We start from the raw sequence: 25,628 nt of genomic DNA, 5'->3' as shown, positions 1-25,628 counted from the left end.
GGCTGATCCACCTGCCAATCAGCTTTTTTCTTATTTTCCTCCCCAAAAACTATACTCTGAAAAATACGGTACACTGTAAGGCAATTAGGAAGGATTCATAAACTTACCAAGAGCACTAATGGACCTTCCTGAACTAAATCTCTATGGAGCCGATATGGGAGTAAAACCAAAAATCCCAAAGAGGTAAATTTACAGGCGATCCTTGACTTAGGACCACAGTTGAGCCCAAAACTTCCATTGCTAAGCAAGCCAATTGTTAAGTGAGCTTTGCCCCATTTTACGACCTTTCTTGCACAGCTGTTAAGTGAATCACTACAGCTGTTAAGTTAGTAGCGCAGTTGTTAGGTGAATCTGGCTTCCATTCTGACTTTGCTTGTCAGAAGGTCTCAGAAGGTGGTCACATGACCCCAAGATACAGCAACTGCCATAAATACGAGTCAGTTGCCAAGGGTCTGAATTTTGAACACGTAACAGTGGGGATGCTGCAACCGTCATAAGCGTGAACAACAGTCATCAGTCACTTTTTTCAGTGCCATTGTAACTTTGAACAATCACGAAACCAATGGTTGTTAAGACAAGGACTATTTGCATTTGGAGCAACGGATTACACTGCCCCAATGATGCTGAGCCTTTTGGGCTCAGGGGGTCAAAAATTCAGAAAATGCCTAACTTAACATTCCTATTGTGTCACTGCCCCAACAAGAGAAACAACTGTTTTACATATTCATTTACTTAAAAAAAAAACACAGTCCAATCAGATGTGATCCTATGGATTACAGAAAGGAATAAAAAATAATTGCAAAAAATGAAATAAATTTATTTTAGGAAGGTCTGGAGGCTGAGTGACAGCATACCCCATTCCCATATGGCCTCTGAATATCATGCGAGAGAACATGTCACCCAAAACATCTCGATATGTCACTTCTGGCACATGTGTCATTGCACACGTCATCACTGACCTACCGTATCCCGCTGGATTGGGATTGCAGGCTAGAAGAAGTCTAGCAGTTTAATTCAGTGGTGAAATCCAAATTTTTTTACTACCGGTTCTGTAGCCTGGTGGGCGTGGCAGGGGAAGGATATTGCGAAATCTCCATTCCCACCCACTCCTGGGAGAAGCATATTGCAAAATCTCCATTCTCACCCCATTCTAGGGCCAGCCAGAGGTGGTATTTGCTGGTTTTCCGAACTACTCAAAATTTCCGCTACCGGTTCTCCAGAACCTGTCAGAACCTGCTGGATTCCACCCCTGGTTTAGTTCCAGCTCAGCTAAAAGGCATCAGTTCAGGAAGATGTACAATGAACGTTATCAAGCCTTCTTCAAGGCGGATCTTGGCAGATTCTCTGATTTCAGTCTCGGCACAAACTGACCTACATCATCTCAGTTCAAAGGCTTTACAGGAACAGAACACTTTTTCCCCAAGCTCCATGTTGTCAGTTTAAGGATAACTGAGCTGCTACTGTCGCATTTCCCACATCTGTCTTTCCAGTAGTGGCTCCTTGAAAAAAAGACTTGCCATTCAGAACACAACAGCTGCTTCCCTCCATGCAAGGCCTAGTATTGTAAGAGAATTACAATACTGTCAGCTTAAGAAGATGGGGGGAGGGGGGGGAAGTAGTTTAAAAAAAAAAAAAGAAGAGAGAGAGAGAGAGAAGGCAGAATGATTCCTTTCAGCATACTTTTTTTTTAATGGAAAGACATAAAATGGCTTATGAATCAGCTATGTGGGACTTCGGAATATGGTTCTGAATGAGGACACCATGTCCTGATAGCATTTTGTTTACAACAGAGGCATCTCTTCTCCTGGAAAGAGAGGCTAAAAAGAAAGGAGCGCCAACTACATTCTCAGGGCGCACAAGCTCTCCAACCCGCAATAACCAAGAGGGACTAATGGACCCTCTAATGGACTTAAAGATTTCCCACCCATTTCAGATTAATGTAGCCTGCAGGATATTTAAGGGGAAGAGTCCTGCAGGCATAAAAAAAAACATTTTATAACTGCGGTCACCAACTGGTGGTCCACAAGAAAATTTTGGTGGTCCCCAGAAAAATTATTTGCATTTTTTATATTGCACTAAATCAGGAGTCCTCAAACTACGGCCCCTGGACTGGGTATGTGCAATGAACGTTTGTGTTGCTGCAGAGAGTCTCACCCTTTGGGGTCTTTTTGTGTGGATCGGGTGGGGGGGGGGAGAAATCCCAACTTGGGGTCTGCTTCAGCCTCCTGGTGTGGAGCTTTGGGCGAAGGCTGGAGGGAAGTGCCGCTGGTGGCAAGGAGCCGGAGGACCTTGTTCCAGTGGGACTGCCTCATGGCCTGGAACTGGCTGACCATCCCTGCCCGCTGAGCCTCCAGGCGCCGGTCCCTGGCCTTGCACTCCCACAGGTCTTCTCTCTGCTTGGAAAGCCTATGCTCCTAGTCCTCAGTGAGGTGCTTCTGCTGAGCCTCCTTCTCGGCCAGATCCAATTTGAACTGAGACAGCTGTTTTGCCAACTCTTTCTCGTGGTGCCTGCTAAGCTCCAACAACTGCTTCCTGTTGGGGCCCTAAGAGGCCGGGGCAGGCAGGGGAGGAGTGGCTGGGAGGGGAGGGGTGAGTAGAGGCCGGCGAGGCGCCCCTTGACGTGAGTGACATCAAGTTGGTCATGCCCACCCAGTCACATGACCACCTAGCCACACCCACCCAGCCGGTCATTAAGCAGATCATATTAGTGGTCCACGGGATTTAAAATTATGAATTTAGTGGTCCCTGAGGTCCGAAAGGTTGGGAAGCCCTGTTTTATAAAACCTTAGTAAGATCATACTGCATCCAGTTTTGGTCACCACATTACAAAATAAAGGATGTTGAGACTTTGGGAAAAATGCAGAGAAGAGCAACTAGAATGATTAAAGGCCCGGAGACTAAAACGTATGAAGAATGGTTACAGGACCTGGATACAGCATATTCTCTGGCTATGAATCTAGAGAAAAGGACGACTTTGGGGTGACATAATATTTCCAATATTTCAGGGTCTGCCACAAAGAAGAGGGGGTCAACTTATTTTCCAAAGCACCAGAAGGCAAGGCAAGAAACGATGGATGGAAAGTAATCAAGGAGAGAAGCAATCTAGAATTAAGGAGAAACTTCCTAACGGTGAAGTTTCACAACTAACCAGTAAAACGGGTTCAGAAATTGTAGGTGCTTTTAGGTTTTTTAAAGGAGGTTTTTAAGAAAAGACTGGACAGCCACTTGTCTCAAATTATATAGGGTCACCTGCTTGAGCAGGAGGTTGGATTAGAAGACTCCAGGTCCCTTCCAGCTCTATTCTGATTGGATGATTTAACCATCACCTCCTCTTTGACTGCCATTTGCCCCAAAGGGTCTCTGGGGAATTCTACGTTGCTTCTATCTTAGCTTATTTCTATCAACAGCTGTCTCAGAATGCAATGAAAATAATAGTTTCTTTGTTTGACATCTTAGTCAATAAATAGAAGCAGGCTCACTAGCAGCTCTGCCCAATCTTCAGTTTGCCTGCCTATTTATGTAGGACACTGGAAACTGCACAATTTTTCCAATGTTTCCAGAATTTCAAAGGACTGAAAGAGGACGTTCTGTGTGTAGATTGATTAGATTCCTACTTCAGGAACCAAAGGTGATGGACACATAATATGCACTCCTAACATTTTCCTCTCACAACTGTCAGTGAGTTTGGTTAGATAGCAAGACAGACTAACCTAGTAATCCATAGCTGTGGGTGGACATAAGCTAGGATCAGGGACTTGAAGGCTCATACTTTAACTTCTATATTTCATTACTTCTCTGGGATCAGCTACTTGAATCATATCTGTGCTCTACAGACTGATCAGAATATCAAAAGCAACACCAAACCTATCAAACTTCAATGGGGCTTTCTGGAACCTTGTAGGGTCCATAAATTCCCTAAGAAGGATTACTGCATTTGGTTCTTTATTCTCTATACAGAAAATTAAAGATGAAAAAAAAATGTATTCTTATTTATTTCACTCACTTCAGTTTTTTCTCCTACCCTAACATCTGGCTCACTGTAATCTGTTCTAGGGGTATGCTAGCATCTTTGGTAGAATTATTTTGAACCCAAAACAAAACTCAAGGATTCCAAGGTGGTGCAGTGGTTAGAGTGCAGTACTGCAGGCTACTTCAGCTTACTGCTAGCTGCAGTTCGGCAGTTCAAATCTCACCAGCTCAAGGTTGACTCAGCCTTGCATCGTTCCGAGGTCTGTAAAATGAGGACCCAGATTGTTGGGGGCAATAGTAAAACTGCTTAGAAAGGGCTGTAAAAGCACTATGAAGTGGTATATAAGTCTAAGTGCTATTGGTATTCCAAAATGCTATTCATTTTGAGGTCAGAACCTAATAATATTTTTGATTTCACATTGGAGCAAAAGGTAGATATTTTGAGCGGTGGTATTTCAAGCAATGTCATAGAAAACAGATTTAAAAGGGGATTCCAACCTCAACAGGTGCCATTTTGAATATCCTGCCTGATATTAAGTTTTGAAACAAAACACTGAATCCAATTTTAGATTTTGTTTTAATGGAACTCAGCAAACTCAGCCAGAAGGTTTTGAGTTGTATTTTGTTCTTTTGCTCAAACAAAACCATTTTTTTCAATATCATCCACATCCTTAGCCTGATCCTATGTCGATCTGCACATTATTTCCTTTCTTCTTATTTGCTTGAGTTTGTGGATTTCTTTAATCCAAGCAGTTAATAATTCCTCAATACATGAAATTTGTGTGCATTTTTCCCCAGCCTATGCCCTCTTTAGGGCATATTTCACAGGATATAATTTTTTTCACAAGTATTTTTTTTCTCCTGTATGTTTATACACACTTTCCTCAACACATTTTTTTTTGTTCATATCTTTTTTAAAAAATTGTGAACAGCATAAAAATACTCAAAAGGGTGGGTTTGGGTCTGTAAGTTTGCATACAGATTCAGAGGTGTGAATTGGGAAAATTCACATTAAAAATTGGAAACCAAACTAACTTCTCTGTCAATGATAAAGCAGAATAATTGACAAGAGTCTAAACAGGGTTCAACCTGACCAGGAGAAGGATGCTGAAGCAGAATCTTGCACTCCTCGACCATCATCTTCTTTCCAGGTAAATAATTCAACACTAAATTGTTAGGTTAATGATATACTGGAGCACCTTATGGTAATCCAGAGCTTCATTGTTTTAGTATGAATGCTGCCTTCCATAAATCAAATATCCCAGAAGTCATTATCCTAAGGCCACCTCTTCAGAATGACAGAATAATAAAGTAGCCTTGGAATTTAATCAATTCCAATTTTACAACAGAACACAAGCATCAAAACCTGAAGCCCTTGGAGGAGGCAGCGAGAAAAAAGAGAGATGCAATTATCTGAAGCAAGAACAATGCCACTCTTCCCATCTCTCAAATTTGTAAGTCACAGCCGAGAGAGGTCAATGCCACCCAGATAGATATTGAAGATACCACTCAGCTTATCCTAGCTGTGCTGAAGGTAGTGTATCTTCTGCTTGCATTATAGACCGAGCCATTTTTCTTTTTAAATTACTTCTTTAAGAGTAAGAGTATTATGGTCTGTTAATTTCTTCTCCTAAGTCAGATTCATCAATTCTTCATTACAGCGAAGCACTTCAGCACTGCAAGACTCAAGAGGATAGCAATTGGAACTATCTGTTGCCCAGACCATCCGTTCTATTAGTAGGGTACAATATGCTTGTGTACCAAAGCTACAATGGCACGCACATGTTTTGTTCCCCTTTGCTTCTATGTTTCAATGAATCCCTTAGGCGAACAAAAACTGAACTAATATCTATATGGTAAAAATTTGCTTGCTGTTATTTAGGTGCAATAGTTAATCTACATAAAGACACTTCCTTCGGAACAAATGATAACTTCCAAGTATTTCCAGTCACCATCTAAGAATCCTTCTGTTCTTGTTTTGGGAATTTTTCCCTCCACTCTTTCTTGCAGAATTCTTCCAGATCCAAAAATTTTCTTAGGTCACTTTGCGTTCAATCCATGTTTGGGACCTTTCAATCCCGTTCAGGACTGGGGACAGTGAAGGCCATTCAAACCTTCATATTTGGAGATACATTTCAGATCATTCATTTGCTGAAATACCCAACTTCTTTTCAGCTTTAATTTCTACACCAGCCATAGGAGAGTCATTTCTTAGGATATGCTGATATTTAGATGAGTCTAGTCATCCTTCCACCCACATGGTATTTCCTGTGCCACTGGCTGCCACACAACATCAGAGTATAATACAATTAGCCCCATGCCCAACAACTGACAAATCCTTCATCCTTTTTTCTGCAAGGATATGGAGTGTGGCTATGGGTAATGCTGTTGTTTCATCAAGCCAATCATTTCATTCGAAAATATTTCAGGCTTATCAAAAGTTTGGATAGAGAAGGTTAATTGTGGGTCAGGGTTGGACTGTGGGGTCCTTGCTGCTCGCTGAGCTCGGTTGGTTGCTTCAGACATTTCATTATCAAAAGGGTAATGAAAGGGCATGATAGCAGTATTCCAGTATTTCAGAGGAGGTGAGGGGGGGGATTGTCAATTTATTTTCCAAAGCAACCGGAGGGCAGGACAAGAAACAATGGGTGGAAACTGATCAAGGAGAGAAGCAACCTGGAATTGAGGAGAAACTTCGTAACGGTGAGGAGAGTTAACAAGTGGGACGGCTTGCCTTCAGAAATTGTGGGTGCACCATCCCTGGAGGATTTTAAGAAGAGACTGGATAGTCAGTTGTCTGATTTGGTATAGGGCAGTGGTGGGTTTCAAAATCTTTTACTACTGGTTCTGTGGATGTGGCTTGGTGGGCATGGCAGAGGAAGGGATACTGTAAAATCTCCATTCCCACCGCACTCCAAGGGAAGGATACTGCAAAATCCCCATTTCCTCCCAATCAGCTGGGACTTGGGAGGCAGAGAATAGATGGGGGCGGGGCCAGTCAGAATTTTTACTACTGGTTTTCCGAATTACTCAAAATTTCTGCTACCGCTTCTCCAGAACTGGTCAGAACCTGCTGAAACCCACCGCTGGTATAAGGTCTCCTGCTTGAGCAGTGGGTTGGACTGGAAGACCTCCAAGGTCCCTTTCAGCTCTATTCTGATTGATGGTAACTTCATTGGTACAAGGTTTTTACCTTCTGCATGCTTTAGACAATTCTGTTTATGATGAAGTTGGCGAGGAAGCTTCTTTCTCAGAACTGTCCTATGTAAATCATTGTACTGTATAGGTAATACTGTGAAATGTGGACTTGCTGTCATCTATTCCAGCGTCAGCTGTTTTTTGGAGTCACTTATGGGTTCAGTTTTGCAGACATGGCCAGTTTGGGAGCAGTTCGAGCAGATATCTTTCTTGATGTTCTATATATTGCCTTGATTTCAGCAGTTCCACACAACTCCCGTTTCCTAAACACACTTCTTTCACTGAAACTGCTAGCTGAAGCATTCAGATATTTTTCTTATAACCGCCACCTATTTTGTAAGAGTGAGTTCCTTCCTTTTCAAACGCTCAAACAGCTACTTAGGGAAACTCACAGTAGCAGACAATAGACAGAAGAGCAATTGCAAACTGAGGAGTCAGACGTGTAGAGAATTTGTGGCTCACCTATGGAACTGTCATTGTTTTTGGCTAATAATAGGCTTAATAAATCAGTCACCTTTTGGGGGCCTTCTCAATAATCAACTGGAAGGGTGTCAACAATTGCACTTCTCACAGTCACCATTTTCTTATTCTGAATCTGTAAACGGCACACAAATAGTGAGTATGCATTCAGATTTGCAGAAAGATGCTTGTGTTTTTCTTTGAAACCACCTACAGATTACGTTAGCTTCTACTTACCTAAGGATTATAGGTGGCTCTCAACTTACAATCATCCATTTAGTGATTGTCAGAAATTACAATGCACTGAAAAAAAGTGACTTATGACCATTTTCCACACTTATAACCGCTTGCAGCATCCCTGTGGTCAGGTGATCAAAATTCAGATGCTTGGCAACTGACTCATATTTATGACGGTTGCTGTATCCCAGAGTCATTGCGATCTTCTGACAAGCAAAGTCAACAGGGAAGGTAGATTCACTTAGCAACCGTGTCACTGACTTAACAACCGCCGAGGTACACTTAACAACTCCGGCAAGGAAGGTTGTAAAATGGGGCAAAGCTTGCTTAACAACGGTCTCGCTTAGCAAGAGATATTTTGGGCCCAATTGTGGTCCTAAGCCAAGGACCCCCTGTGACTGAAAGGTAACATTTGAGAAGGAGGCCCAAATTTTTTGCGCGCGGCTGTAGAATGCAGGATCAAGGACGACGTGGCGTAAGAGGTTCTGCAGCAGTTTCAAATCGTATCTTTGCACAATCCCTTCCCATGGAGGGGACAGGAATTGCAGCCTGAGGAAAAAAGGACTGTGATTTAACTAATGCTGGGGGAGATGCTGCAAATGTAGACGGTGAGCAACGGTCAAGAGAGGCTTCATGATGATCGGCAGGTAAAGAACAAAGCCTAGCCCGTACTGGTGTTACAGATGGTTCTTCTCAAATGCATTTTCCAAGCATCTATTAGCACGTGGATGGCTATTTGCAAAGGGGGATGAGTGGCTAAGTTGCCCTCTAAAGAGGCAAGAACAGGCCATCTCCTAATACCTATCCTGACCTGCCACTTAGAATACTACCTTTCAAAATGAGATGCATTTATTATGGATATGTTTCCCCCCACCTCTTCCTTCTGGAGCACAACGTCTGCAACAATTCTTGGCCAAAATACATAGGATTGGATTGTAAGAATAGAAAGGAAAGATGATTCGACTGACTTGATTATTCTTTTGCTGGCTTTGTGAAGGACCCCGGAAAGAAAGAGAAGAGAATCCCTATGCCTAAGAAGAGATAATTTAGGAAATAATCCAAGGGAATACTTTCGCTCAAAGATGCAGCTTAAACAAATTAAATCCTGACGTGAGGCTCGCAATCTCAAGGGCCACATGGAAGAAGTTAATAATGAGGAAGGCTAGGTTAAATAAAAAGTCCATGCTGAAAATAAATGGGTACTAAGAGCAGTTCGTTGTGTGCTCCTAATGGGGCTTGGGAGGGAACAGAATTTGAATTTGACAGGTATGATCCAAGTATCCACGATCTACTTACGGTACGCAACTCTTTGCAAAAAAAAAAAAAAAGGTGGGGGGATTTTGATGGATGTAAAAGTCCACAGGTATCTGAGGATCACATGAGCTACGTATATATCTGACCCCAGGACTTGAGGAAAAGCCAATCTGATTGTCAGCCAAGCCATGGTTTTCCTGTTGTGGTCCACCAGTAGCCAGCTGATCTGGCAACAAATTCAGACAGTGAGGAGATTGGGGAGGAACATGGGCCAGTCCTGGAGTCTGGGGAAGGCTCTGATGAGGGCTCTGCGTCGGAGGCAGAGAGGGGGCCAGGGCTGTATGCCAGTCATCAGCTGCCTTTGGAGTCAGACATCAGTGAGGCAGATGAACAGCTGGAGCCTGTTCCCAGTGTGCACATGCGCTGAGTTGCCAGACGAAGGGAACAGCTAAAGAACAAGGGTCGACTTGGGAGTAAAGCCACAGGTGGACAATGAATGGCCCCTCCCAGAGGGAATAAAAGAGGAACGAAAGGGGAGTGGAATTTGCAGGAGACAATTAGTTCATTACTGCATTCTTGCCAAGTATTGCGGCATCTGAAAAATATTGGCCTGGCCACTCTCCAAGCCTGATAAAGGTCGGTAATTGTGAACTATCTTGAAAGACTATGGGAGAGGAAAGACTTTGCTGGAGAGGAATTCACTGTAAATTAAATAAAAGGGGTTTATCTGGACGAGGACTCGGCTTCGTGCTGCTGGGGAAGCCTAGGTCAGAACATTTCTTAGGCATGGATTTGAAAGAAACCCTTACCCTATAACCAATAAGCCAGCGAGCCTACATTGACCGTATCTGTCTTGACCGGTAAGTGGCTCCTGAGGATCCTTAGGAAGATGTATTTTTCCTGGACTGGTTCTTTTAATTCTAGGATGCCGGGGACTGAACCAGAGACCTCCAACATGCAAAGCAGGGTCCTTCCACTCACAGGTCTCAAGCACTTACAAGGAACTGTTAGGGAGCTCATCTGGGAAGCTGCAAAGAGAGGAGGAGTCAGTCTGCTCCTGTATACTGCCGCTCCCTGTTACCATCTGCCAGCTGCCAAAGTCGGTGGAGATGGAGGATCCGGGAAGGGAAAGGTCAGTTGATCTGAAGCAGAGAGAGAGGAGATGATGCAAATCAGTGGCTTCGTTCAGGTCTTCTGCTTAAAAAAAAAAAGGTTCACTGGCGTTTTTTAGCGCCTTAAAAGTTACACGGCAATGCAAATGGGTCAGCAGGGGCATTTTAAAAAATAAAAATAAAAAAGATAAGGAGGACCACAAAGCCCATGGAGCTTCCCTTCTAAGAGTGAAAGACATGCCAAAGAAAAGTGCTCTAGTTCAAAGCAGGTGAATTGAGCCAAACCAGGCAGTGGTTATCTCGGAGCTGCAAGATCCAATAGCCATCATGCTTAAGAGCCCAAGAATCGGATGCTGTGCCCCTACAAGTGCATACTCACACCGTGTCATATGGGCCAGAGGTGTGTCTCTCCCCCCACCCCATCGCTCAAGGTCTGTAGGGCACAAACAGAGCTTTTTCTGGCTCTTCCCAGCCAGAGGAGAGCTCCCAATCTGAAGCAACATTCCCAGTTTTCTGCGAAACAACAGCCCTTTCCCAGACAGGACTTGGATTGCAAAAAGCAGGCAGCATCTGAGCAGGTGGAAGGCAAAAATTAGAATTTAAGAGGTTAAGGAGGTGATTTGGTGGCAGCAAAGTGGAGAACTCTTCAGAGTGTGTGGATCTTCATCTTCATCATCCAACAAGATACTTTTCAAATCTGTCATCTACGTTCTTCCTGTTGTTCCAGAAGGCAGAGCTAGTTGGTATACTGTGTTAGTATTAAATCATAATACAAGCCGGGCATATTTGGATGAAGTAAAGCAACACAAAAAGAAACACAGAAGCTTCGATTCTGCAATAGCAAGCTCACAAAGAGAGCATTTTTTAAAAAAAAAAACCCAAAAACCTTCAGAATATTTATTTCAATTGGTGCCCACAAACCTGATTTATAGTAATACTGGATGCCTTACCTGAAGGGTCATTTGTATGTACAAGGAACAATCCAGGTTAACAATTTGAAAATGCAACTATAGTACAGATAAACTATTGATCTTCAGTTTTTAGCAGGTGCCGCCTTCACACATCTCCCCTTGCTATTCTACAATATTGCCATAGGTGTTGTGGCCCGACAGTGGCCAGCAGAGCTGGCAGCAGAGTCAGACAGTGAGGAGGTTGGGGAGGAATGTGGACCAGTCTTGGAGTCTGGGGAAGGCTCGGATGAGGGCTCTGAGTCGGAGGCAGAGAGGGGACCAGGGCCATCTGGTAGTTCTTTGCTGCCTCCAGAGTCTCCGGAGTCTGACATCAGCGAGGCAGAAGAACAGCTGAGCCTGTTCCCAGTGTGTGCATGCGCAGAGCTGTCAGAAGACAGGAACAATTAAGAAAACAGGGTCGACTTGGGAGTAAGGCTTGGAGATGATTGGCTCCTCCCATAAGATATAAAAGAGAAGTGAACCGGATGTGAGCTTTTGCAGGAAGCAATTAGTTCATCTAGTCTGTAAAAGCTCTGGAAATGCTCTGTTGACTGTGCTAAGTTTGGCCTTGCTGTGCAATTAGTTTGGCAATTAGTTCTCTGGCAGCAATCCAAGGGAGATAAGGTGAGTGTTTGTAAACACTCCCCTGATAGACTGTTGAGAAGACTTTCAGACTGGGAATGAATAATTCACAGCCGTTTGAATTAAAGAGGTTTGCTGGGACTAGGTTTGTGCTAGGAAGCCTAGGTCAGAACAATAGGTAATTGCCATTGCTGACAACAGAAGCAGGAAAGCAATGTGCTTTCAAACTTTTTATTGAGTCCAGACCACCCCCTGGATAATCTGGTCATGATGATTCACTGATCTAAAATGCAAGTACAGCTAGTCCTTGACTTACGATTACACCTGAACCCCAGATTTATGCTGCTAAGAGAGACATTTGTTAGGTAAGTTTTGCCCCATTTTACAATGTTCTTCCTGCAGTTGTTAAGTGAATCATTGCAGTTGTTAAGTTAGTAAGATGGTTGTTAAGTGAATCTGGCTTCCCCATTGACTTTGCTTGTCAGAGGTTCACAAAAGATGATCAGACGTCACAAATATGAACCAGTTGTCAAGCATCCACATTTTGATCATGTGACCATGGGGGACGCTGCAACGGTTGTAAAAGTGTGGAAAACGATTGTAAACCACTTTGAAAGGTCACTAAATGCTGTTAAGTTGAGGATTACCTGAATTAGCTTTGTATTTATTGACTCTTGGACTTTTCATGTTATAACTTACAAATGAGAATAAAAATTTTCTACATTTTTTTTCCCAATGGCTTATCCAAAAACATAACTGATGGGGATTAGGTAACGGATCACATGCAATTTGTCGTAACAGCTAATGGGATATTTCCCTGAAATTCTCCATGCGGAATCTCTGAATCCAGAATACTGAATCTCCACATAGGTACTTTGACTATTAGTTACTGATGTTAGTTATCAGATGGCATCCATTCTGACTTCCTACATACTAAGACCAGGAATCTGTTGGCAGCCATTTTCCTTGGATCTTTCCAAGGATAATTTTGGAGGAGAAGTGGATTTGTCAATAAAGGGGGAAAAAACCCATGCCACAAGGGAAAAGGGACCTTCACAGTCAACTGTGGCTAACTCACAAGATAATGATTTGTGCACACACGTTCGCTATCGCTTTATTTGTAGAGTTTAAAAAATTGGGGGGAAGGAGGGAAGGAAAGGAATGTCTAGAAGGCCGTTTCCCTCTGCTTTGAAGAGGTTTTCCCCTTAAGCTTTGAAATCTGGGCTTCCCTTGAAGAGAAGGAAAGCTGGCAAAATCTTGCTTACAAGGTGCTGCTTAACAGAACTGAAAAGTATTTAAAGGAATGTGGGTTTCACTGAGAGAAAGTGAAGGGAAATGTTAATAGATAGAATAGAATTCTTTATTGGCCAAGTGTGATTGGACACACAAGGAATTTGTCTTGGTACATAGGCTCTCAGTGTACATAAAAGAAAGCAGCTATATGACGGACGTCTGGGTCTTGAGAAAATAGAAAGCTTGAGGAAGAAACTTCAAACACAACTCCACCTAGATTGTGTTGGGTATAAAATTAAATAAAGAGGGGGGGGGCCTCTGACAGACTTTCAAGAGTCTATTACTACCCCAGCTGCACATAAAGTACATTGCAAGACTCCTAATGCTTCCCGTTTCCTGACCTTGCCCATCTCAAATGGTTAACAGCGGGGGCAGCATTGTGGGAGAATCGGCTGAACAAGGAAACCTGCGTGTTGGGGAAATTGATGAACCAGATGTGGGGGTCAGGCGTTAATGGCTCCCGGAAGCAACCAACACACCAGCACAAGGTTTCTTTCATTGAAGTCATAGCAACCGTCTCCTCCTAGTGCAAGGGTAGAGGGCCTTGCAATTTTTACAAGATCATTTTGGGAGCAGAGGAAAGAGCAGTGGCAAATGGCTGAAGCCAGAGAGGAGAAGAATTATTCAGTGACTGGAACAGCACTCGTGTCCTGGGACTGAGATAAGAGAAATGGAGGTTGGGGGGGCGGGGGGGGGGAGGGAGGATTAGTTAGGAAGGCTTCAGGCAGCCAAGAAGTCTTCTGCAATAGGAACGGTAGAAAAGACTGTTTCATCTGAGAGGAATTACCTCAGATGGAGTTAGCAACAGGTTACGTTTCCTTGATTGTCAGAGGTCTAGATCAGTGTTTCCCAACCTTGCCTATTTTAAGATGCGTGGACTTCAACTCCCAGAATTCCTCAGCCAACATGGCAAGCATGTGGACTGGACTGTCCCACCTTATAGCAAAATAGCAAGAACAAAATAATGGGAAATCCAGTGGAATGTGAGAAGCGGAAAGCAAAGAAGATACCGCTGGTTTCTTGATCAGCAAATCCAAAGAAAGAGAAATGCCAAAAATCTGGCACGTGCACTGGAAACAGCCAAAGATGAAAAACGAAAGGCCTTAGCCAAAGCAGATTCAATTGCAAGATTTTACTACTGTCACAGCTGTGCTGCTCAGACTATGGAATCTAATATCTGAGTAAGTGCCCTGGGATGTTCTACTTTCATGAAAAAGGAAGGTTAGAACCAGTTTCTAGTCCGTAAGATTTTAGAGAAGAATTGAAGAAATAACATTGAGAAAAGGAGACTTTGAGAAGATTGTCCATGAGAAAAGCTTGATGTGTCCAGTTCACCTTCCTAGAATTAGATTGTCTTGTTGTTTTCTTGCCCACGTACAAATTACTGTAAGGGCTCAGCTTGAGGGTATAAAAATCAGCATTTTGTTCTCAGAATAATTGTTCAAATACTTCTGGGAAGCCACATGTAACATGTGTGAGCAACAGCATCTTCCATTCACGTACCACAACAACAGGCATTAAGAGATCATAAGTATTCTTAATGACTAGCAGCCACTGATTATACACAGTACATTTTGTCTAACTTCCCTTTTCAAGCTATCCAAGTTATAATAATGGAGAGCAGCAAATCTGTAGTAATAGGATTGGGAGGGATATGTCAGAGTGGAACTGAAATAAAAGTTGATGAAAAGGAAATCACAAATCCTGTGAAAATGGGGGGAAATGGTAAAGCTGCAGAAATAGAGGATGTAATTGGTGGAAATGTTTAAATATGGATGTGGTTTGCATATGGAGCCGCTGTAAGACTTACTGTGTGTGGGGGGGGGGGGAGAGAAAGAGAGAGAGAGAGAATATGATGATGATGATTGGAAAAATGTGGTGCAAAGATCACATAATTCATAATTGCAAAAACTACAGGACCATTACAGGTAGTCCTCATTTAATGACTATTTTATTTATTTAATTTTATTTATTTAATCAAATTTTTATACCGCCCTTCTCCCGAAGGACTCAGGACGGTTTACAGCCAGGTAAAAATAGAACAACAAAATAAATACAGAATAAAATAATATTTAAAATACTTATTCAATTTGGCCCAAATTAAAATATCTTTAAAACAATAAAACCCACTAAAATTAAAACCAGATAAAATCTAAAATCCTATGCCAGTCCTGTGTGGATGAATAAATATGTCTTCAGCTCACGGCGAAAGGTTTGAAGGTCCGGAAGTTGGCGAAGACTACAATTGAGATTGGCAATTCTATCGCTAAGCAGGGAGGGGGATTAAGTGAGGCACAGGAGAGAATGCCTACAGAAATCACTTTCCTGTGGGATAATGTTTTATTTTGATTTTTTTTTTAAAAAAAATGCTTTTAAAATTTGGATACCAGAGGGAACTAAAGATTAAACTAAAGACCACATAAATTCAACCTACAATTATAAAATGTAGCAAACTATTTTAATATTGGGCACACTAAAGAATATTTTTGAACAATGAACTTAATTTGAACAGGGTCTGTGCTTATTGATAGACTATGTCTCAAAGATTTTATGGAAGAGGATTAACTTTTATCAGATAAGGCCACGGCCGATTTGAAATTGGATTCAAAAATGGCAGGCCACAAAAATGGAATACAGAAAAAGATGGTACATTGGATATACAAATGAAAGCATAGGTCTTACTAATGAAAAAGGATATAAGATACAAATAAAAAACGTCGAAAAAGTGACTTGGATAACTTTCCTATATTGGATTTACAAAAAAGGCTTGTTAAAGTTTTGAAGAATTTTGTGAGAAGGCACAAAGAAAAAAATGAAAAGGAATCAATTTTCTATAACAATATTTGAAGGGATTAAAGATTATGATTGCAAGAAATAAAAGGAAGAAATATAGTGTTTGATCGAGGTTAAAATACATGTTATCTCTGGCAACTCTTAACAGATTTTTACTGACATCAGGACTGAAATGATATCGCTTGAGCGCAGAAAGCTCAAACTGCTCAAGGAGCTGCTGATCCAGTTCTACAGAGAAATTATTGAGTCTGTCATCTGCACCTCTATAACTGTTGTGTCTCGTCCGCTTTCACCACAGCCGGGGCCTTCTTATCTGCTTCCAAACGCTGAGGAATGTCCTAGTATGCCTCCCGGCCCCAGCTCTGGCTCCATGCCCAGACAGGCTGAGGAGGAAGAAGTACCTCCAGCCCCCAGCTCTGGCTCCATGCCCAGGCAAACGAAGCAACTAGACCCCTCCCCCTCCCCCACAGCATGTGAGCCTGAGGGAGGTCAATTACCAACAGCTGCAGACTGGAGTGACCCTCGCTTCAGAAGAATTGATAGGAGGCGGCAACAGAAGGAAGGGAGGGGCAGGCCTGGATAAGTGCTGAGTCATGGAGCCACACCCCATGGCCTATATAAAGGATCTGCTTTCTGGCATTCTCTGAGTCAGGCAAAGTCTAACATATCTTGCTGAAGTCACTTTCTGGTCTCCTGCCTGCCCTGAGAACTTTGCTAGGACTTTGGCAGAGCTGCAGAGGCACGCCTGATTCGGATTTCCCTGACCCGGCCGTCAGCGGAGGAGTGGGACACGACAATAACTGTCTGGTTTGGTTCTGCAACCCAACAAGACAGACACAGACTTCAGAGGATAATTAGAACTGCAGAAAAAACAATTGCTAACAACCTGCCTTCCATTGAGGACCTGTATACTGCACGAATCGAAAAGAGGACTGGGAAAATATTTACAGACCCCTCGCATCCTGGACATAAATTGTTTCAACTTCTACCCTCAAAGTGATGCTATAGAGCACTGTACACCAGAACAACTAGACATAAGAACAGTTTTTTCCCCGAACGCCATCACTCTGATAAACAAATAATTCCCCTCAACACTGTCAAACTATTTACTAAGTCTGCACTATTAATCTTCTCATTGTTCCCATCACCCATGTCCTTCCACTTACGACCGTATGACTGTAACTTTGTTGCTTGTATCCTTACGATTTATATTGATATTGTTTCCTGACTGCTTATTTGTACCCTATGACTATCATTAGGTGTTGTACCTTATGATTCTTGATGAACATATCTTTTATGTACACTCAGAGCATATGCACCAAGACAAATTCCTTGTGTGCCCAATCACATTTGGCCAATAATAAAAAAATCTATTCTATTCTATTCTTTATGGATTTGTTTATAGATAAGAAGAGATGGTATATAAGTAAAAAATGATCACGTTGTATTTTAAGAGAAGGCGATAAGGATAAATTTTTTTATACTTGCTGTGATGAAGGTGAGACGCCACTTCTTCATACAGTAGTCCTTGACTTACAACACTTCACTTAGTGACTGCTCAAAATTACAACAGCATTGAAAAAAGTAAGTTATGACTATTTTTCAGTTATTTTGAAGCATCCCCATGGTCACATGATCAAAATTCAGATACTTGGCAACTGGTTCATACTTAGGACCAGTGCTGTGTCCCAAGGTCATTTGATCATCTTTCGCAACCTTCTGACAAGCTAAGTCAATGGGGAAGCCAGATTCATTTAACAACCGTTGTTACTAACTTACCAGCTGCAGTGATTCACTTACCAACTGAGGCAAGAAAGGTCATAAAATGGGGCAAAACCCACTTAACAAATGCATCACTTAACAACAGAAATTTCGGGCTCAATTGTAGTAGTAAGTCAAAATATACTATCTGTATATTTCGTTTTCTTTTTTCTGTTTTTTCCTTTCTTTTCTGCACTTTCTATTCTTTTTCTATTTTTTTTTCAGTTGGTCTTAATATTTATTGTCTGTAATTATAAACTTTAATTAAGCTACTATTAAAAAAAAAAACAAGAAACCATGCAAATGCAATTGCAAAGACTGTGGTCTATCTAATGAAGAAATGCTTCTTGGAAGAATGGAAACTGGCTGTGTATTAGAATAGAATAGAATAGAATTTTATTGGCCAAGTGTGATTGGACACACAAGGAATTTGTCTTGGTGCATATGCTCTCAGTGTACATAAAACAAAAGATACGTTCATCAAGGTACAACATTTACAACACAATTGATGATCAATATATCAATATAAATCATAAGGATTGCCAGCAACAAGTTATAGTCATACAGACATAAGTGGAAAGAGATTGGTGATGGGAACTATGAAACGATTAATAGTAGTGCAGATTCAGTAAATAGTCTGACAGTGTTGAGGGAATTATTTGTTTAGCAGAGTGATGGCCTTCGGGAAAAAACTGTTCTTGTGTCTAGTTGTTCTGGTGTGCAGTGCTCTATAGCGTCGTTTTGAGGGTAGGAGTTGAAACAGTTTATGTCCAGGATGCGAGGGATCTGCAAATATTTTCACGGCCCTCTTCTAGAGTCTATTCCTGCCCACTATGCTATATGGAAGTGAGAGAACAGTAGGAGAAATATACTAGTACATTGAATGCACTAGCAATGGGGCATCTGAGAAGTGAATGTTGTAAAACAAGAGGAGACAAGAGGTTAAGAATGTATAGTTGCTGAATTAACATAAATCCAATTTAAAAATAAGTGGCCAATATAAAAGAAGTTATGATAACGTGGGTGGGTTATTTTTGAGAATGAGTAAGTAGTGATTTTTTTTTTAATAGAAAGTGGAAATTTGTGAATGCAATGGTCGGATGGAGGTGATGAGAGGCTCCAAAAGTACAAAGACAATTTGTATGATGTGATGGTTGAAGGTGGTACAGCAGGGGTGTAGAAAAGCAAGGCCACTCCCATTCTAAAACATCTGGTTACACCCTGTGGGCACCTCCTTAAATTAAAAGCATGTTTTCCTGCATCACACAGCTACTATAAAATGCTGATAGAAGAGGGTATCTGTAGCACAGGGTTGAACTGTGGGGACCTTGGTGCTCTCTAAGCTTTCTTGTAGAAGTTTCATTACCCAAGTAGTTAACATCTTAAAGCTACTAGTATATAAACAAGAGAGCAAACCCCACCCAGCCCCTTTAGCACTGATGATGTTAAGCTGTTGGGTAAAAAAATGTCTGCAAGAAGAAAAAAAGAACAAGCTCAAAGAAAACCAAGGGCCCCACCATAAAATCCCAGGACAAAACTTTTTAAAGGAAGTAGTAAAAGGTGCTCACACTTGCTCCAAGAAATCTTTGTGATACTGGATCCAAAGCATTGCATATTTGTAGGAAATAGATGAAAGACAAGACAAATTTCACTTGAATGATCTGAAGTGGAAGGTTTTTAATTTGTTAATAAAATGTTAGGACCATCTTTTAGCAGCAGGTTATGTGTATGATACCAGTCGAAATTCATTGGATTTCTTCAAAGCATTTCCATCTGAACTTGAAGGCGTTAAATTGTTAATAAACCTTAGAATAAGCTTTTTCCATCGTTAGTTGCTGCATCTCCTCAGACTCCTTTCCTAGCTTTCTATATCAGCTCAAGCACAGGTAGCTGACCTACATCTTCTGTAACGAAGACATCTGTTGTCTGATTAATCAAAGGATTAATTCCGTTTTCTACCGCCTTCCATTAATATTCCCATGTCATTCAGCTGCTCAACCATCTCCCAAGCCAGCTCCCTGCTCTGATTTAAGGATTTTGTGTGCTGGATTTAGCTTCATTAGCAATATGTTCCTTTACAAAATCTCTCTGTATCTCTCTCTCTCTCTCTTTTTTATTATTATTATCTTTATTCATTACACATGAAACTCAGTCAACTGAACATTCAAAAAGGCATCACAAATACCATTGACTGATGTTAATGGTTGATATGGGTTGCTGCCATCATCCTAGGTATCAACCAAGTACCTCCTCCTCCTCCTCCTCCTCCTCCTTCATAAAAAGTTGCATTTCTTTTGTGTAAGCTTGTATTTGTTCTTGTTCTTGTTCTTCTTGTCCTTTGGGCATGCCTTAAAAGCCATTTACTACAGAGCATTTTTTTCCCTCAAACTCAGTGTCTTCAAGATGTGTAGACTTCAACTCTCAGATTTCCTGATGCTGGCTGAGAAATTCCGGGAGTTGAAGTCCATAGGCCTAAAGAAATATTGCCACAGAACAATTCTGGAGATGAGTTCTTGTTTTCTTGACCTGACCTGTGAGCTTCTTAGAGGCGCTTGGCTAGTCAGTCTGCAGTAGAGAATGTTATATTGGAAACCCTTTAAGGTTGATCTAAGCAAGGTTCTTGCTGAACTGGGGATCGTTTCAATTTACAGCTTTTTCCCTACAACTGCAAAGCACATATGTTCTTGCTGAATACATTCTGCTGAGATATGATGCTGTGGTGTACTTCTCCTCTCCTTTTCTTTTTGCTGGTCCTTTCTTTTTAAATCAGGTTATTTCTCCAAAATAAATAAAAAAATGTGTTGGAATTCTTCAAGTTTTCTAGCTTGAATTATGTATATCGGTATAGTGCTCACTACTGAAAAGGAGTTCAGTGCCATTTATTTCTCACGCCATGTCCTAGGCATCTCTCCAGATTCACTGTTAACTGTTGTGGATATCTAAAAAAAGGACACAATACTAATGATATGATATATGGTATATGATGTTAGTGCCTCCTTGATATGATCAGAATAATAAACTAACAGAGTTGGAAGGGACCTTGGAGGTCTTTTAATCCAACCTCCTGCTATACCATTTCAGGCAAATGGTTGTCCAATCTCTTCTTAAAAACTTCCAGTGTTGGAGCATTTACAACTTCTGGAGACAAGTTGTTCCTCTGATTGATTGTTCTGTCAGAAAATTTCTCCTTCATTCTAGATTGCTTCTCTCCTTGGCTTCTTGGAGGGAAAGATGTATTTTACCAGTTTGTGCAACAGCAACTGATGTCACCTATTACAACACTTTATCTTGGGATTTCATCTTGAACATTTCAAGGGGCCATCAAGAAATGTCTCATATTAGTTGTATAACTGCGCGCTTTGGATTCCATATGCAAAACCCGCTTCGGAGTGCGTGGGAATATGAACGCAGCATCTCTCTGAAAAACACCTTCAACTGGCTGGGTCTCACCTTGAGATCACGCAGCAACTGCAGAAGGCAGCCATGTAATCCCAGGAAAGGAGGGCCTGCTTTGAGATGTTGCAGATAGCTAAATCATATTTACATAAGGGTTTGAGATGCTTTCTTTGAACACAGCGCTGCAGCAATCCCAGCAAGACTGAACTTTACCTAGGAGACTATTTCTACTCTCAATAAATTTTAAAGAACAAAATATAAGCACTGATCTATTTTAGGTTTATTTAAAAGATGGCTGGCCATCTATAGAGCACAACTCCGGGTAGCTCATAATCAAAACAAAACCACAAGAATTCTTATAAAAACAGAAATGAACGTCCTTGTTATGACATCTTAGTCCTAGACTGCTTTCCCTACAACGAATCCACTTTGGATGCAAGAAACATTCCCAGACCTCTTTCCCAATTTCTTGCTGTCAGCACTTTTCCTTTGGGAGCTGATCCACTTTCCATTTCCTATGTTTCTTTCTTTCTTTTTCTTTTTTCTTTCTTTTTGCTTTCAGATCCTCACTAAGCTTATTGTGTTACTACATTTCTTCTGTTGTTCTCTTATTTTTTTCCCCTCATTGAAATTCCTTGCAAGTTTGCTTTTAGTTATATCCTTTCTTCAGGATGGCCCACCCCATCTTGAGCATTCGTTTTCCAATCTATTTCTCCTATTACAGAATCCAACTTATAAATTGCCCCAGGTTCACTTAACAACTGGGACAAGAATGGTCATTAAATGGGGCAAAATTCACTTAACAAATGTCCTACTTAGCAACAGAAATTTTGGGCTCAATTGTGGCTTTTAGTTATATCCTTTCTTCAGGATGGCCCACCCCATCTTGAGCATTCGTTTTCCAATCTATTTCTCCTATTACAGAATCCAACTTATAAATTGCCCCAGGTTCACTTAACAACTGGGACAAGAATGATCATTAAATGGGGAAAAATTCACTTAACAAATGTCCTACTTAGCAACAGAAATTTTGGGCTCAATTGTGGCTGTTAAGTCAAGGACTACCTGCACATCGATAGGTTAGAAGGTTATAGCTTTAGTCTCACAGGTTTCTATTGACTAGGTGTAGGTAAATAAAGAACTCGGCTTGAATAAACCTCATTGTGTTGTCTTTGGACTTGACCTCTGCAGCTGACGAGAAAAATCATAAGACCACCAATATTGCTTTAATTCATTTTCTTCATTTAACCAAGATGCACTCAACATTATTGCCTAATTAATTCACTTGGATTTCTAAGCAGACATGAATCGTTTTGGCACAAAACACAATTCCTCCCTTTCTTTTGCTTCTATTCTTTTTGAACCTATGATATCCTTTAATTGCTGTACTTCCATCATGGCAAACAGCTCTCCAAGCCTCTTTCAGACTGTAAAATCAACAATGCTTGGAAGACAAACAGCTAAGCTTGTTTAGGCCTGCTGAGTATTTAGACGGGCGGCCCGAGGGAGAATCGGGGCTGTACCTAAGGCTGTGTATGTGTGTGTGTGCGCCTTAGACTTAGAGTGTTGGCTGCTGGCAACTGCCTGGACTAATCCCTGTGTTTTACTTTGGAAGCTTGTTTTGGAAGAGGTTTACCATTACCTTCTTCCAAGGCAATTGTGGTACATGGAGGAAATCCAAAAAGGCACAACAAGTCAAATTTAGTTCAAACTAACCTTTGCCTTTGCTTTATGCTCATTTTCAGGGGTGGGTTTCACTTACCTTTAACACAGGTTCGCCGTGCATGCACCAGCCTCAAAAACGTGCCTAAATAGCACGACTTGGAGCCGGGATGGGCCCCCCCACCTGCGATCGCTGCTCCGGTTCACTCGAACCGGTCCGAACCAGCTGAATACCTCCTCTGCTCATTTTGTTTGCCAAACTCTGAGTGCTAGGTCATAGACCAGTACTTTTCAACTTTGGCCACTTTTAAGTTGTGTGAACTTCAACTCTCAGAATTCCCCAGGCAGCATGCTGGCTGGGGAATTCTGGAAGCTGAAGTCCATACAGCTTAAAAGTTACCAAAGTTGAGAGACAGACCGACCTAGACAATGGAGACCATGATCTTTTTAAGCCTCTGATTTTTCAAATCTTCAAAGTCAGTAACAATAAGGTGCTGCTCGTCTTTGCAGTGTCATCTGTCCCCCACCTGGATTAATGGGAAGGGTACATTGTCAGAGGATTTATCAGCCTTGGGAGGTGTTTTGGAACAATGCTGAGCCTTGCTTTGTGTTTTCCATGTCTCCTGAAGCCTGCCCATTAAAGTTAATTACGGAGCTGTAAATACCTTTCAGTCCTACAGTAAAGGCAATCAAGCTTGTGTTAAGGCACCTCAGGCAATCATATGGTGCCCCAGAAGCCTCAGCAAGCTGAACAAAAACTAGAGAGGAGTTAAGGAGTACAATGAAATAACAGACCAAAGGAAGGTCTAACAAGAACATAGTAGCTAGCAGCAGATACTGTGGAAGAGGTATTTCCAACAACTGGCCCCTTTGTAAAGAAAGACTAAAATACTTCTCTGTAAATCTACTACCAGCACATAGCTGTGAATCATCAGTTTTCCTGAAGCAGCTCAGCTGCTTCCCTGCCAAAATTTATGGTCCTCTGAGCCAGCGTGACAGTTTTGGACTGTGCAGTTAGCTGGATAGTCGGATTTTCAGATCAGAGTCAAGAGTTTCTAGACCTGACTGAAGAATCCCAAGTCTCTGGCAAGGAGGACTTGTTTCCTTGATATAAAGATTGCTGCAGCTTAGGGTTTTTGGGAAGCTTGCCTCCTGTTCATCTCCAAGACATATCTGACAACGTATCACAATTTCATGATTTGACGGACCTGGTCAGCTTTATTTCAACTCCTTACAGCAGTCAGTGACCAAGTACTACATTTTTTTCCCAAAGAAAATCCATTTCTTTTCTGGTGTGTGTGCTAAAGTTTCAGAAATTAACTGTGTCAGTAAGTTACATTACCCTATGTTCCATATTCTTTGCACCCAAATGCCTTGGGAGTTTGAATCTTTTCTTCAGACTAGAGGAAAAACCCAGACTGGAGAAAAACTTCTGACTTGAGACAGGGAAAGTCAAGCACAAAAAAGTAGATAAAGCATGTAATAACTGTCGGGCCTGGAAACCATACTAGGCCTTAGGGTTCCAGACGCTGCCACATTTTTCCCCTGAGGGGAAGAAAGGGGGTTGAGGGGTATGGTAACATTCTTCAGGCGGTCAAGGTTGGATGGTGTTCACTTCTGCAGGAGGAGTGGCGAGAAGATATTCGAATGAACTGGGAGAACATGGGACCATGTGACCAGCACAGGAGTTAGGCGGGTGGGACTCTTGGGGTTTGTATAACTGGGAAAAGAATCTGGAAGTTCAGTTTTGGAATTTCACTCATCGTGTGCCAGTTTCCTCATGCTAGTAAAGAACTCTGAAAGACAATGGCTTCTGAGTTTTCTTTATGCAGAAGAGGTTTTTCTGGAACCGTGACAATAGCCAGCATCTCAGAAAAGAAATAGTCACATTCCTTTCATACTTTATACTGAACTCACATGACCAATCTCCCTACAGATGCTTAAAACAAATATCCAGCTCCGATGAAAGGGAATTTCAGAACGAGCGATAGGTAAGATTCTCCTGCAGTGATTTGCCAAAACAGTTGAGTGAGCATTAAAAAAAAAAAAAGCGTCTACTTTCAGATGAAAAATTAAACAACTTGGCTCCATGCTACATTTCTATTGATGGTAAATCTAGCTGCAAATATTGCTGATACTGTATCTCAAAACTGAGATGTGTGAAAAAATTAATGGTATTCGTACCAATATTATACAAAAAAAAGTGACTAAATTGGTGCATCAGGAAAACGCGGTGGACAAAGTATACTTGGACTTCAGTAAGGCATTTGACAAAGTAGACCACAGTCTACTTCTTGATAAAGATAGAAAAATGATGGATAGACAGTAACACCACTAGATGGATTCGCAGTTGGCTGACCAATCACACTCAACATGTAGTCCTCAATGGAACTATATCTACATGGGGGAAAGCAAGCAGTGGGGCCTTCCAAGGGTCTGTACTGGGGCCAATTCTTTTCAACATATTCTGACTGGTCTAGATTTAGATAATTAGATTTAGGGGACTAGAGGCTAAAACAGATAAAGAACGTTTGCTGGAATTGGGTATGTCTAGTTTAATGAAAAGAGGGATTGGGGTGACATGATAGCAGTGTTCCAATATCTAAGGAATTGCCACAAAGAAGAGGGAGTCAAGCTATTCTCCAAAGTACCTGAAGGCAAGAAACTAATCAAGGAGAGAAGCAACCTAGAACTAAGGAGAAATTTCCTGAAAGTTAGGACAATTAATCAGAGGAAAAACTTGCTTCCAGAAGTTGCGAATGCTCCAACACTGGAAGTTTTTTTTAGAAGAGATTGGACAACTATTTGTCTGAAATAGTATAGGGTCTAGTCCAACCCCCTGCCTGAGTAGGGAGTTGGACTAGAAGGCCTCCAAGATCCCTTCCAATTCTGTTATTCTATATTCTACATGAAGGGATCAAAGAGGAGCTCATGAAACTTGCAAATGACAACAAGCTGGCAG

At 41.6% G+C, this 25,628-nt stretch overlaps 1 protein-coding gene across 5 annotated transcripts in view; it reads right to left on the bottom strand.

Annotated features, from left to right (window-relative positions):
- Positions 1-25,628, bottom strand: part of MTMR14 (myotubularin related protein 14) — a 111,699-nt gene that overhangs the window by 6,110 nt on the left and 79,961 nt on the right. For 4 of the 5 annotated variants that reach the window (XM_058167609.1, XM_058167610.1, XM_058167612.1 and 1 more), the window contains exon 18: positions 10,116-10,259. The exons of the other annotated variant lie outside the window; for it this stretch is intronic. In XM_058167609.1, the coding sequence (XP_058023592.1) occupies positions 10,116-10,259 (144 nt within the window). The remainder of the gene's footprint in view (positions 1-10,115; positions 10,260-25,628) is intronic. 5 annotated transcript variants of the gene reach the window in all.

Source organism: Ahaetulla prasina, chromosome 2 (assembly GCF_028640845.1).
Source record: "Ahaetulla prasina isolate Xishuangbanna chromosome 2, ASM2864084v1, whole genome shotgun sequence".
In the NCBI taxonomy this organism is placed as follows: domain Eukaryota; kingdom Metazoa; phylum Chordata; class Lepidosauria; order Squamata; family Colubridae; genus Ahaetulla; species Ahaetulla prasina.
The sequence above is the reverse complement of the archived record's forward strand: the minus strand, read 5'-3'. Positions and strand labels throughout refer to the sequence as shown.